The sequence below is a fragment of the Lissotriton vulgaris genome, chromosome 5 (genome assembly GCF_964263255.1).
Source record: "Lissotriton vulgaris chromosome 5, aLisVul1.2, whole genome shotgun sequence".
NCBI lineage: Eukaryota > Metazoa > Chordata > Amphibia > Caudata > Salamandridae > Lissotriton > Lissotriton vulgaris.
The window spans coordinates 1,898,780,466-1,898,794,904 of record NC_141693.1 but is presented as its reverse complement, the minus strand read 5'-3'; the positions used below and the strand labels follow the sequence as shown (position 1 = coordinate 1,898,794,904).

Here is a 14,439-nt window from a genome sequence, read left to right as displayed (position 1 = left end):
GAGACGTCGCAGGAGCTCTAACAGGTAGTTGAAGATTCTTTTGATATTCGCTAGAAACAGGGCGACCAGGCGACCTAGGCCAAACACTGCAGCTATGGAATAATAGGGAGAGAGGATGCTATGACACGTTGCTCTGCGGGGACCTTTTCATTAACTTTGAGTCAGAAAAATTGGTAAGAAATGCTGATGCAAAAAGTGCTGTCACATGAGCAACCAACCATATCCTTGAGCCAGGATTGGATCGGCTAGTGTGGGTGTTGGGGACACGAGCCTTTTCTTCTTTCACAACCAGAGGTCTCCAAACCAGTGACTCATTTAAGTCAAAGTGGAGGCTTTGTCAAAGTACCTGTTGTACTTGAAAAAAGGTTACCAATCTTTTTGTCTAACAGACGACATGGAGAGTCACATCTAGATATTGGTGCTCAACCCTGGCTTACAGTCATCCCTTATATCTATACAAGTGACAAGATTTCTATATAACACAAACAATAAAACATAATATTCTATATAAACAAACAGGGAGACACTCTTTCCACGTTGCTGTTAATATCGCGGCCCTGCCCGCGCAATACAACGTTCCGCACCAGAGCGGAACGTTCAGCGCAGCGGAGGCCTAGCAATGGAAACATGATTTAGAAATTGTAAACAAGCTGCTCTTTTGGATATGTTCCAGATGGGAAACAGACCCTTGTTGTAGGCAGATGCATCAAGCTCTGTGATGCATTCCTACCATCCCAATGTGATATAATTCATTATCTTTAAATAGTTCTTCCCACTTGTTTATCTGTTTGGGTCCTGGAAATATGCCAGTATCTCTAGCATGCTTTCTTTATGTTATAGTAGCAGGCGCCTTAATAATAAGAACAACACTTGTAAAGCTCATGGTTACACCAAAATGGTGTGTCTCCGCGCCTTGGAGCTTGTAATGCCCTCAACATGAATGGAGATATTTCTATATGCTTTTCCTTTCATGTCTCTTCTGTCTAGATGGATTATAACCCCAGAATTTTTTTAACTTCTGATACTGGTAAGAAGTATTTCTGGTTGCTTTGGTCAGGAAAGAGTTTGTTTAGTTACAGGAAAGGTGGGGAGGTAAAAGGGGTGGTTATCCACTCCTCCCCTCTAACCTTAAAGAAGTTGTATGCGTGGTCCCCTCACCTGTGCATCTTGGGTGGCTCCGCAGAAAATATGGACATGCTTTAAGCAGCTTTTAAACACTTCCCAAGAAAACAGCACAGGAGAAAACAGTGCATTTTTTGATTATACTTCTGAGCAGGTCGTCAGGCTTTTGGTATCAGTGGTTTTATTCTCTTTGTTTCTTCTTTAGCCCTGATCACTTGTAGACTAGCTGGGTATACAGATACACTGTTGAGTCTCAGGGCTCTCCAGACCTAACCTTTGGACAGGAATCATCATTCAGTCTGGAGTTTGCATGTTGTTCTAAATGCCTAGGCTGGTAAAGATGACCCTCCAGTGTCTTCCACAAGGATAAGATGTCTTAAGAATATTTCTCTTTTTTGTTATTGAATCTGAAAGTATGTCTTACTAAACTTGAAGTTCTTATCGTGGGCAGCTTTACCTGTTGTCATCAAGAGGCCTATTTTATCTTCCTCTTTCTCCAGCCCCAGCCATTAGAGTGCCACATTATAAATCCCATCATAAATCAAACCACAGGCTGTTGGCTTTCACGCCTCATTCTTCCTGTAGTTTCTGTGTTCTTACACCTCTTGCTAAGCCTTTGTGTTCCAGTGCATGAGAAGATATTTTCTTTACTGCTTCTTTCACGCTTTTTGCTGTCCTCCACTCTTCCACCTTCTCCCTCCATAGATAAATCTTCATATATTGGCTTTGCCAGTGCTTGTTTTGATGCTTTGATAAAGTCAGTATCTGTGGGCATCCACATAAATAGTATTTTGTTTTTTAACACGAGATGGCTGCTGGGTCTTGTGAACATCTGCTAACACACCAGTAGTCACCATTACAATTTTAAGGTAAAAATAATTCTAAGTTTGTTTCCCATGAATACACATGCTAAATCATGCCTGACTTATATCGGCCATATATGTATTCTTCTTGGTATACTACACCAAAATAAGCAAGCACTGGCAAAGCCAATAGGTCATCAACTTCATATTCAAGGCAAGACCAATTGGCTTTCCCGTGCTTGCTCGTATAGGTTTGAAGGAGACACTGTAGCTTTGCTTTCTTGTTGTATTTCACATGTTTAATTAACTCTTCAAAAAGATAGTCGAGCATAGTAAGCCAAGGCTCTGTGCAGATGCCTTTGAGGCATCTTAGGCTCACTGGACACTCTACTCTTTAACCTTATTTGGTTCATGGCTTTGCTGCATCAGAGATCAATGTCCATACAGTTAGAGCCAGTGTAGCAGCCCAAGTGAATGGGTGGTGTTCCAGTGGCGCCACTGATTCAGCTGTGCTGTTCTGTCACTTCATATGTCGGTCATAAACTACAAAGTGGTAGCCAGTTTACTCAAGGTCTGTTAAAAGTGTTTTTGGGGAACCATAATCCAGATGTTAAAGCACCCCTCCCTGGCGCCTTCAGCACTCACTTTATTGAATCAATTAGATGTTGTCCTGAAGCCCTTCACTCATAAGACCTTTCTAGAATCCCCTCTGCTTGTTACCATTGCTGTTCCTAGATAAAGAGAACTCTGGCAGTGGGAATGGGGCCTAGGCAGTCTTGTCTTTCTTCTAGTGTTCATGCTACATGATCCCGGTAGTGTTTTTTCTGGCTTCAACGTACCATAAAACAACACACAACTTACCATTTTGCACGTGCCCCATATTTTATCCAATGTATTCCTAATACTTTGACTGAATGATATCCATTCTGTTATCTTGACTTCCATCACTCTATGTATTCAAGAAGAGAACACAATGGCTGTCACCCAGTAGTTTTGATAGTCCTCATTCTAGCAGCAGCGATACAAATAGTTAAAAAAACACATGTAAAGCAATGGCGGTGGCTGGAATAAGAACAATACAAGTAAACATGTTTTGTTTGTTTGCTTTCGAAAATTTAACTCTTCTGTGGCTGCCATACTGGTTTCTCCGAGAACTGATCTTTTATATTTCCTATACTTCCATTTTTTCTGCCAAAGAGAGAACTGAGAAACCAGAGGGAGAAAATCTTAGCTGCATTTGAGGAACTGGAGCAATTCCTGGAGCAAGAAAAGCAACATATCCTCAAGCACTTGGAGACAGAGAAGAAGCAGAATCTAAGGATGATCCGGGGAAGAGTGACCGGAATGTTAAAACATCAATCGATGCTCCAGAACTTGATCACAGAGATAGAGGAGAAGTGTAAACAGCAGGACATAGAGTTATTAAAGGTAAGACTGATCCAAAATCTGTGGCTTTAGGATTGCTTCCTCTGGATTCTGGTCACAGATAGAGAAGGATCATGGGTAGGATGTGGACTTGCTGAAGGTGATGATAGAGAATGGAAAGTCCATAGAACCAGAGTGACAAGCCCTCCTCAGATCGATATTTGTCTTGAGGGAACTGGACACAGGTAGAAACGGGTCAGTAGCAGTATGTGGAACTAGAAAAGATGAATCTACAGAACTAGAGAAGCATTCCCCCTCAGTAACATTAAAAGTGAGTGGTAGGGGATTTTTAGGGCTCAGGGATGGTTAGGAGTAAAGGTTAGTAAGGGTTAGTAAGGGTTTTGCATGTTTCAGGGATGGGCAAAGGGTATTAAGGCGTTTTAGGGTGCAGGGATGGGTAAGTGTGTAGGGGAGGTAATAAGGAATAAGGAAATTCTAGGGTTCAGGGATGAGTAGGGGTAAGGTTTTTATTTTTTAAAGCATGTGGTGGGTTCCCCTAAATAAGAAAGAGGCACTTTTTTGATAAAAGAAGGGGTATATATATATATATATATATATATATATATATATATATATATATATATATATATATATATATATATATATATATATATATATATATATATGTATGTATTTATGTATATATTACCTACTGGCGGTCGCCAGTAGGTATATATAGTTAGGATTTTTTTTGAATAGGGATTTCTGAAAATTCTATGTTGAATAACTTTGGCGTTGATGGACGGAATTGGCAGAAAAAAGGGGGGTCCCAAAACGTGTTTTTAACATTGAGTTTTCCATAGGGCGGTTGGACTCACTTTTAGCTCGAACGGCTGAATGGATTTCCACAAAACTTGGCAAAATTGTAGGGACTGGTAGCCCGATGTGCCTTTGCTATGTCTCAAGATATATGCTCCAGTGGTTTTTACGAAAAATTAACTTTGAAAAATATATATTGGGCTACATTGGGCTATATATATGTTAGAGCCCAAATGTAGCCCAATGTAGCCCAAAGATGGCCACCAGAGACAAAAAAAACAAATGTAGCCCAAATATCAGCCAGATGTAGCCCAACTATAGCCCAGTGACAGAATGTCCCAGAGTGTTATAAAGAACAACTAGAGCGCTAACAGTCTTACTTATGACAAAAGTATGGCACACCTGAAGTCATCTTGATTGGAATAAAGTGTAAACACTTAAAACGTTTAATTTGCAAAGGAACAAAATGAGGGGGTTCATTTTGCCATAGAAATTATGATTAGTGCTGAAGAAAGAAAAATTAGGGCACATTTTGAGTGACTTCTCAAATCCTCCTATATTTCATTAAAAAAATTCTGATATGCAGTCTCCCAAGATGGCCACCAGAGACAAAAGAGCCCAAATGTAGCCCAAATATCAGCCAGATGTAGCCCAACTATAGCCCAATGACAGAATGTCCCAGAGTGTTCTAAAGAACAACTAGAACGCTAACAGTCTTACTTATGACAAAAGTATGGCACACCTGAAGTCCTCTTGATTGGAATAAAGTGGTAACACTTAATACATTTAATTTGAAAAGGAACAAAATAAGGGGTTTCCTTTTGCCATAGAAATGTTATATATTACCTACTGGCGGTGGCCAGTAGGTATATATAGTTAGGATTTTTTTGAATAGGGATTTCTGAAAATTCTATGTTGAATAACTTTGGCGTTGATGGACGGAATTGGCTGAAATTTTCAGGAAAATGGCACATTTTGTTTCTGAGCGTCCCCTGAAAGTTTGGGGGGGTTTCATCAAGCGGGGGCCGAGAAAAAAGGGGGTCCCAAAACGTGTTTTTAACATTGAGTTTTCCATAGGGCGGTTGGACTCACTTTTAGCTCGAACGGCTGAATGGATTTCTATGAAACTTGTCAAAATTGTAGAGACTGTTTGCCCGATGTGCCTTTGCGAGGTCTCAAGATATGTGCTCCAGTGGATTTTGAGAAATTAACGTTCAAAAAAATATATATATATGTGACAGCGTCCCGGTTAGCGCCCCGGTTCGCGTACCAGACGCGTAACGGAACTTCGCGAGGAGAAGCGGATTGGCTCTCCGGTGACTCTCAACATTCTAAACAGTCCGGAGCGGCCGCCATCTTGTCTCTCGGTAGGATCGAGAGATAAGAGGTGGAAATAAACGAAGGGGGAAATGAATGAAATGGGCAAGGTAGACCCCTCCTGACCCCCTAGGATTGATGTGGGGGCTAATAAAGGGCCCCGCGGGGCAAAAAAATAAAATAATTTTTTTTCGATTTTTCGCGGTGGAAGCGCTACCCGGTACGCGAACCGGGTAGCTCACCGGTAGCGTAACAGGAGTCCGCCATCTTGTGTTTCGGACGAATTTAGTCACAAGATGGAGGATAAACAATGTTGGGAATGGGTAGAAGGGGGCACGGGAGACATATCCTGACCCCCTAGGGTGGCTGAGGAGGCCCATATATGTAAAAAAAAAAAAAACTTTTTTTCTTCAAATATTCGCACGGTTAGCGCCCGGTCCGCGCACCGGGTAGCGTTCCGGAAAGCGTAACAAGGGGAAAACCAAGGGAAATAGTAAAATAATATTTTAGAGTGCTTTGAGGTAGGGTAGCTCTGAATAGAGCTGTTGTGTTGTGTGGGTGATGTAAGTACCAACATGTAGGTACCAATGAAGAGTCTAAAATTCAATGTACACCGTCTCCTCTGTAGATATTTTGTATGTTCTAATATGGGTTATTTAAATGTAAATGTGTGGAAAAGCACTTCATGCTTTAAAGCAATTGTATTTTTGAACTGATTGTTCTTTCCTCTTAGTCGTCCTCTTTGTTTTTTTTCCCCACACTCTTCTTCAGCATGATAGTTGATAAATTTGTTCCCTTAAAAAATTTATATACATAAAAAAATGATATTAAATACATATAAAATATATTTTTCCTTTAAAAGAAGAATACATTTTACAGCTTTTGATATTTGCTATTAAAAACCATTGAAATTCACTGAAAAAACCATAGGTTATAGACCATATATAGTTAGGAATTAGCATTTACAAAACCTTGAAAATTCACTGAAAAAACCATAGGTTATAGACCATATATAGTTAGGAATTAGCATTTACAAAACCTTATTTTACTCACACAAAACCATTGAAATTCGCATATATAGTTAGTTGCACTAACTATATATCGCGCACCCGCAATCCACTGCTGATCATGTCACATATTACATCATTCATGACATGGTCAGTGACATCACTGATGACATCACTGATGACATCTCAAATGACATCACTGATGACAACATCCAGTGACTGTATGTTTCTGTAAAGTTAAAATATGTCTTACATATTGAAGAATGAGTGGATGTATAAGTGTCTGGATGAAGGATTTAGTAGGTGCATGAATGACTGTATGAGTGAGTGATTAAATGTGTCTCACTGAGTGCATGGGTTAGTGACTAAACTGTCTTAATTTGTGCATCATTATGTCTGTTGTTCTGTAAACTGCTGCATGTGTTGATCAGTAGCTATATGAGTAACTATATGGGTTATTGATTGGTTGCCCAAGTATTTGTGTGGGAGACTGACTGAGTGTGTGTGTGGGTGGCTGGGAGGTGTATGACTCTGTGCATAGATGTGTGAGCAGTTGATTCACTAGATGTATGGGTTCAAAAGTGCATGTGGAAACAGCTGTATGGGCGGTTGACTGTGTGCATGAGTGTATTGGTGAGTGAATGGATATCTCAGTGCTACATGTCAAAGTAAGTACATATGTAAAACACAGTACATGTGAGAGTTGACATATATAAATAACTGTGCATAAGAGCCAGTGAATGTGTGAGTGGCTGTATGGATCATTGTAAACTTGTATCAGGGATTGTATAAGAGAGTAAATATGTGTTAGTATATGTTTGAATAAGTAAGGTGTGTATAACTTTATAGTTGAGGAAATGGAGGTGTGATTGATTCTTTGCATGACTGACTAGGTGTGTGAGTAACTCCATGGATGAGTGACATTCTGTGAGTGTCTGTTTATACTAAGTGTATCTAAGGTTATAATAGAATTTGAAGAGGTTCATCGTATTATCACATGAATGATGTAATCAGTGATGTGATCAGTAATGTCAAATGAGATGTCATCAGTGATGTCATTTGAGATGTCATCAGTGATGTCATTTGAGATGTCATCAGTGATGTCATCAGTGATGTCACTGACCATGTCATGAATGATGTAATATGTGACATGATCAGCAGTGGATTGCGGGTGCGCGATATATAGTTAGTGCAACTAACTATATATGCGAATTTCAATGGTTTTGTGTGAGTAAAATAAGGTTTTGTAAATGCTAATTCCTAACTATATATGGTCTATAACCTATGTTTTTTTCAGTGAATATATATATATATGTTGAAATGTATTTATTTAATATATGGTATTTTATCATGCATATTCAACTTGTATTTACGATGCAATGTATTTTACTTTTCTAACCAGGATGAGTTGCAAACTACATGTGTTTTCAGTGTCTATGAATGTACACGCCCCCTATGTGTGTTAATTGTGCGCCCTATTTATGCACTGTGATTGGTTCTGTCTGGCATGTGATCAAGGCCACCGTGTCGTGGCCGAAACGCGTCATTCTGGCAACTTTGAGAGAATAAACCACCTTTGAATTTCTAACTCAGCGCTGTGGAGTGGTCTGTACCTGTGGTTTTCGTTGTTTTTTGGAAAGCTTTTCCTTTTGCAAAGAACGGAGCAGGACTGTGAATCGTATATATATATATATATCCAACATAGCAAGTTTAGACTCACATACTGGGCGCCACACAGTGGGAAGTTTAACACCTTTTAATTGCGGAAAACAGCTTTGCAAAAGGACAGTCTCCCCCTTTCCTTTTTATTTCAAGCCCAACGTGTTTCAAGCACTCCTGTGCTCCTGTTCACGGGCAGCGTGAGGATTAGCATACGGCATTACAATGGGAGCTCTTAATACCATGCAAGTCCCGCCCCTGTGGGCGTATGCTTCCTGGCATGCTGGTACTTGCGGTCCTCTTGTAAATAATTCATTGCCCAAGTGGGTGCCGTGCTCTTCCTATTGATAACGTGAAGCATTCCCCCAGTGGGTTAGGCAGGTTATTGCCATCTCGCCAAGCTGAACTTTAAGTTCCGTCAACCTGGCCCTCCCAACTCAAAAGGTGCTCGAAGTCCAAACACCAGATCCGCTAAAATCACGGCAGGGCACCTCCGCGCCCTGAGCCAGGCCGCTAAATATCCAACGTAGCAAGTTTAGACTCACATATGGAGGCGCCACGCGGTGGGAAGTTTAACACCTTTTAATTGCGGAAAAAAGCTTTGCAAAAGGACAGTCTCCCCCTTTCCTTTTTATTTCAAGCCCAACGCGTTTCAAGCACTCCTGTGCTCTTGTTCACGGGCAGCGTGAGGATTAGCATACGGCATTACAATGGGAGCTCTTAACACCATGCAAGTCCCACCCCTGTGGACGTATGCTTCCCGGCATGCTGGTACTTGCGGTCCTCTTGTAAATAATTAATTGCCCAAGTGGGTGCTGTGCTCTTCCTATTGATAACGTGAAGTATTCCCCCAGTGGGTTAAGCAGGTTATTGCCATCTGGCCAAGCTGAACTTTAAGTTCCGTCAACCTGGCCCTCCCAACTCCAAAGGTGCTCGAAGTCCAAACACCAGATCCGCTAAAATCACGGCAGGGCAACTCCGCGACCTGAGCCAGACCGCTAAATATCCAACATAGCAAGTTTAGGCTCACATATGGAGGCGCCACACGGTGGGAAGTTTAACACATTTTAATTGCGGAAAACAGCTTTGCAAAAGGACAGTCTCCCCCTTTCCTTTTTATTTCAAGCCCAACGCGTTTCAAACATTCCTGTGCTCTTGTTCACAGGCAGCGTGAGGATTAGCATACGGCATTACTATGGGAGCTCTTAACACCATGCAAGTCCCTCGCCTGTGGGCGTATGCTTCCCGGCATGCTGGTACTTGCGGTCCTCTTGTAAATAATTCATTGCCCAAGTGGGTGCCGTGCTTTTCCTATTGATAACGTGAAGTATTCCCCCAGTGGGTTAAGCAGGTTTTATATATATATACGCATTCACTGAAAAAAACAAAGGTTATAGGGACGTTATAGTTAGGCTTAGATTTCACTTGTACAAAACCATAGAAATTCAGCAGTTAAAGTTACTTGAGCTAACTATAACTTATGCCCTTGCAATGCCCTGCTTATGACCTCACATTACATCACTGATGACATCATCCAATTAGTGTCTTTTTGTAAACGTTTCTGAGACTTAAAGATATATACTAAGCTACAGCATAAGTGAAATTACTATTGTTTCTGCTCTAGTAAATGGTCCTACTATTTCTAACATATCTATCTGAGTGGCTGTCTGACTATCTGTATTAGTGTGTGAGTGGATGTCTGAGTGGCTGTATTGCCGAGTGAGTGGCTGTATGGGTGAATGAGTAGCTGTTTAAGTGTGTGGTTTGGCTTAGTGAACAGATGTGAGTGGCTGTTTTGGAGAGTGAATGTCTGTGAGTGGCTGTAAGGATGAGTGAGTGGGTGTGTGAGTGGTTGTATGGGTGAGTGAGTGAGTGGCTGTGTCAGTAGCTGTATGGGTAAGTGAGTGAATGTGTGAGTAGCTATATTGGTGTGTGGCAGTGTGAATGGCTGTATGGGTGAGTGAATACCTGTATGCATGAGTGAGTGGCTGAGTTTCTGTATGGGTGATTGGGTGGATGTGTGAGTGTATGTCTCTGTGACTGGATGTGGGAGTCGTTGCTTTGGGGAGTGAGTGGGTGCATGAGTGGCTATATGGGCGAATTAATAGGTGTGTGAGTGGCTGTATGAGTTAGTGGATGTGTGAGTGGCTTTATGATTGAGTGATTTGTTGTGAGTACTGGTATGGGTCTATGAATTGGTATGTAAGGGGTTGAGTGGGTGAATGAGCGGTTCTATGGGGACGTGAGTGGTTCTGCTGCTGATGTCATCAGTGATGTCATTTGAGATGTCAGTGATGTCACTGACCATATCATGAGTGATGTGATATGTAAGGTCACAAACATGCATTGCAGGGTCATAAGCTATAGAGTTAGCTCAGGTAACTGTAACTGCTGAATTTGTATGGTTTTGTATGAATGAAATCTGAGCCTAACTAAAACGTCCCTACATACATGCCACTGGTTAGTTATGGTTAGGTTCACGTTTCAATAGGAAAAGCATTTTTTTTAAAACATATTTTATTAAAGTTTTCAAGTACCACTTGGAAGTGAGCCTGACATAATCCACTTAATAACAAAATATCAAAGAGTTAGCAGCCATGGAAATATCAATGGGTACAGTTTGGTTACAGAACAAAAGAAAACAAACTAAGAACTGTATGCAGACTTACCCACCCCACCCACATTGGCAAGCAAAATTCAGTACACATGTATGACCAAAAAGAGGAAACGATGCAATTTGGTACGCAAACTTCTCATGAGGCTGTTCTTATGAGGATTGCGAAGGAAGAGGAAGGAGATCAATGCCACGGTATGTAGCCCACAGAGACCATATCTTTCTATGTTTTGGGGGACAGCCCCTTGCTTGAAACACTGCCATCTCCGCACCCATACATTTATCTAGCTCTTTTCACCACTTCCCTATCGTCGGTGACAAAGATCCCTTCCACAACTGGGGAATATCCCTCTAGGCAAGAAAAAGTAAGTGTTGCTTATATCGGTTCCCTCCGATGTCCTCTGTACTATGGAGCAGAAACAATCGGGGATCATGCAGCAGGTCCCAAGATAACACCTCTTTAAGGCATGACGATACCCTGCGCCAAAAAGGCTGAATGTTAAGCAGCTCCACACCGTGTGGAGGAATGTCCCCTCCTCCCTATCGCAGCACAAGCACATGGGGAATGGCACCACATTCATCTTCCAAAGCTGAATACGGGTGTAGTGCACGCGATACCCATACTGAACTGAATAAGGTGGTATCTGGAGGCTACTGCAGCGCCCCAAGGGCTAGCTGTCGCCTCCGCCCGGTCATCATCCATCAGATCAGGGATGTCATCCTGCCACGCCTTCCTTGTTCTATGTAGAGTTGTGGTGGAATGCGTCGTCAGCGTCTGGTATATCTGTCGTATTTTGTGTGCACCGAGATTGTCCATAAGAAGGCAGCCCGCGGGTGGATGAAATTCAGGGAGGTCAGCAAGATTTGCAAGCGTGGGGGCCAATGCATGGCTTAATTGGAGGTACATGTAACAGTGGGTTTTGTGAAGATGAAACTTCTCCTGCAGTCGCTGGAAGGATTGGAGGACGGTGCCGCGCACAATGTCTCCTAATGTGGAAATACCAATTTCGTCCCACTGGCGGAACCCCTTCAGTGCGGCCACCTGGCGTAAATAATTACTGTGCCACAGGGGCGTCGCCTGCGTCAGCCGCATATTCCATCCGATTTGTTGAAGGGTGTACCGCCATAACAAAATTGTTGTTCGGCTGGCGTGGGGTAAGGAGTCTTATAACTTTAGTGCCTTTTGACGAACCTTCACCTCTAAAAAAAAAGTCTTAATCACCTCAACTCCTTCTTGGAAAGATTGAAGAGGATTCGTTAAGTTGGAATCGAAAAAAAAAATCCAAAATGTATTTTCCCCATTAATTTTCCATAGGAAAATTAGACACAGCTACAACCAAAACGTCTGCACAGAATGACACAAAATTTGGAAGAAAGCTAGATTTTGGTCAGGAAAGCATGCTTTTTATTATTTTGTGGAAATACGTTCTGTAGTTTTTGAAAAATTAAATATTGTATATTTCACGCTGCTGAGGATCCGTGTAGCTGACATATCTCTAGATCAGATCTAATTGGCTACCACCATATCAAGAAAGATGTGGTGGCAGCCATCTTAGGACTTTCCGAGCAAAAAGTAAAAAACAAAACATATAGAGGGCAGGGTAGAGATACCCTGGTCTCATTACCCTGGTGGGATCTTAAAATGGAGAATCCGTGACTTCTATTACAAAAAATTGCAATCTCCTGCTATTTATTGAGTCCCTTCTCCCCCCCTGGGGTGAGCCAAGGCCCCAGGGAGGCACATTTTGGGGGAGGCGCTGTGAGTCTCACCCCCTCCACTGAGGCCCAAGGTACCCCATTTCCCAGAGCTGTTTCTTTTCTCGTTAGGGGAGGAGGGTGAGCCCCCTCTCCCTGAGCCATTGATCTCGCCTGGGGACCGGCCAGCAGTGCCCTGGGGGACCCCATCCCCTGCGACACATCTGTTTTCTGCTAGGGAGAGGGCAGGCATATCCTGCCCACACTCTCCTGGGCAAAAAACACATCCTTGCTCCCACCCAGAAGGGAGCAGTGAAAGAAGGGGAGAATGGTACCACAGTGGTTGCTGGCTGAGGTGGCAGCTGTTGAGGATGTGGCCTTGGGGCTCCCCTCATAGCTCCCAACAACCAGGGCAGCCCCAACGTTTTTTTTTAAAAGACTGTCTTCCACCACGTCTCTCAACTATCTTTACTGTGGTGTGGGTGCCAAAGTGACCAAAGGAGAGCTTAAGATTCTAAGCTGAAGCTGTCTGCTCTTCAGCTGAAATACAGGGACCCCTTGGTATGGGTTCTATGGCTGCACTTTGTGACAGGAAAAAGTTGGAAAGAAAAACTCAAAACCACATTGGTGTTTGTTTTTTAATTAGGCTTTATTAAAACTATTTCAAAATAATCTTTTTATTAAACATAGCATTGTGTGCATTTATATAATATACTTTTGATTACAATTGTTGGTGACTTCTTGGCAAAGACAATAGATCTGCATTGATTATATTCAGACCCCCTTGATAAAGCCATACGCCCACTTTTAACTTTTTGACAAAGTTAGTAGGTCTGCCTTACATAACATTACACCCTTTACGTTGTTACATCACATAGTCAACCAGGCGCACCTGCTGGGGTTGTACGCAGGGACTGGCACCAGGCCTAACACCACAACATACGCGGCCAAAGGGCGTATGCTAGTGGCAGGTTGGGCGCCCACCAGGTGCGGGGGGTTGGGAGCAGAGCTTGCGGTCAGGACCAGCTCCCAACCCCACACCTCACACAGTAAGGGACATTTTACTTTATTTAAAAAACATAAAAAATCACTAAAAAAACAAAGGCTAAAGTGATATTGTAGATAGGAATTGTAATAATGTGTTACTTTACATTAAAAAGCCTTAAAAATTCATTGAAAAAAACAGATTAAAGGCACATTAAAACCACTCAAAGTCACCAGTTATAGTAATCTCACCAAACTATAACTTGTGCCCTAAAGTAACTTGCACCCTCGCCATGCACTGCTAATTACCTTTAATATTACATTATTAATGACATGTTCAATGACATAATTTTCTTTGGCCCCAGGTGTAGAGGGAGGCACTTCACATGTCACTGGGAATGACATTGATAATGCAAAATGGGGAAGTTGGGAGGACCTTCAAGGGGGGTAGTGCTGCTGGCCTCTAATTTGGTGCTCATGCATGCCGTGTCTGCCCTTTTGATCCCAATACCCTGGGCCAGAGAAACTTCTTATTTTTTACTTTGTTAGAAATGTGCCCTTTGTGCAGTGTCACCACAAGTGTTTCTTTTTTGCTAAACCCCATTTTTTATGACTCTAGAACTCTGTGTACTTTACCTCAGATGATCAGTGGTAATATGCCTGTGCTCCCCCTTTCAGCATGGTGAAATTAGCATACCCCTATTTGGCATGCCCCTAATTGGCATATTTAACTTACCTCTAAGTCCCTAGTAAATGGTATCTAAAGTGACAAGTTAAATACTGAATTTAAAGGCATCTTTATTTATTGCTTAGACCTTCGGGAGCAACCAAAAATGGGCTTGTGACCCACAGTTTGGGAAATACTGCTATAGACTTTGAATGCTCAACACCAAACTCGGACAGTTTGCAAGTCACTCAACCACGGTGGACAGTCATAACATTCTTCCTATTACAAGTGGCCATATTCGGGAAATTTACATCACATTCGAAATTATGCATGTACACAATGTTGACACCGTATACCTCATAGCCGAGATCACATGAAAAGCTACTT

General features: G+C 42.1%; 1 protein-coding gene across 1 annotated transcript in view; it reads left to right on the top strand.

The window, feature by feature from the left end:
• The window catches only part of LOC147717665 (E3 ubiquitin-protein ligase TRIM39-like), a 158,398-nt gene that overhangs the window by 79,360 nt on the left and 64,599 nt on the right, over positions 1-14,439 (top strand). Inside the window, exon 4 of the mRNA XM_086924453.1 lies at positions 3,123-3,353. Coding sequence (XP_086780579.1) covers positions 3,123-3,353 — 231 coding nt within the window. The remainder of the gene's footprint in view (positions 1-3,122; positions 3,354-14,439) is intronic.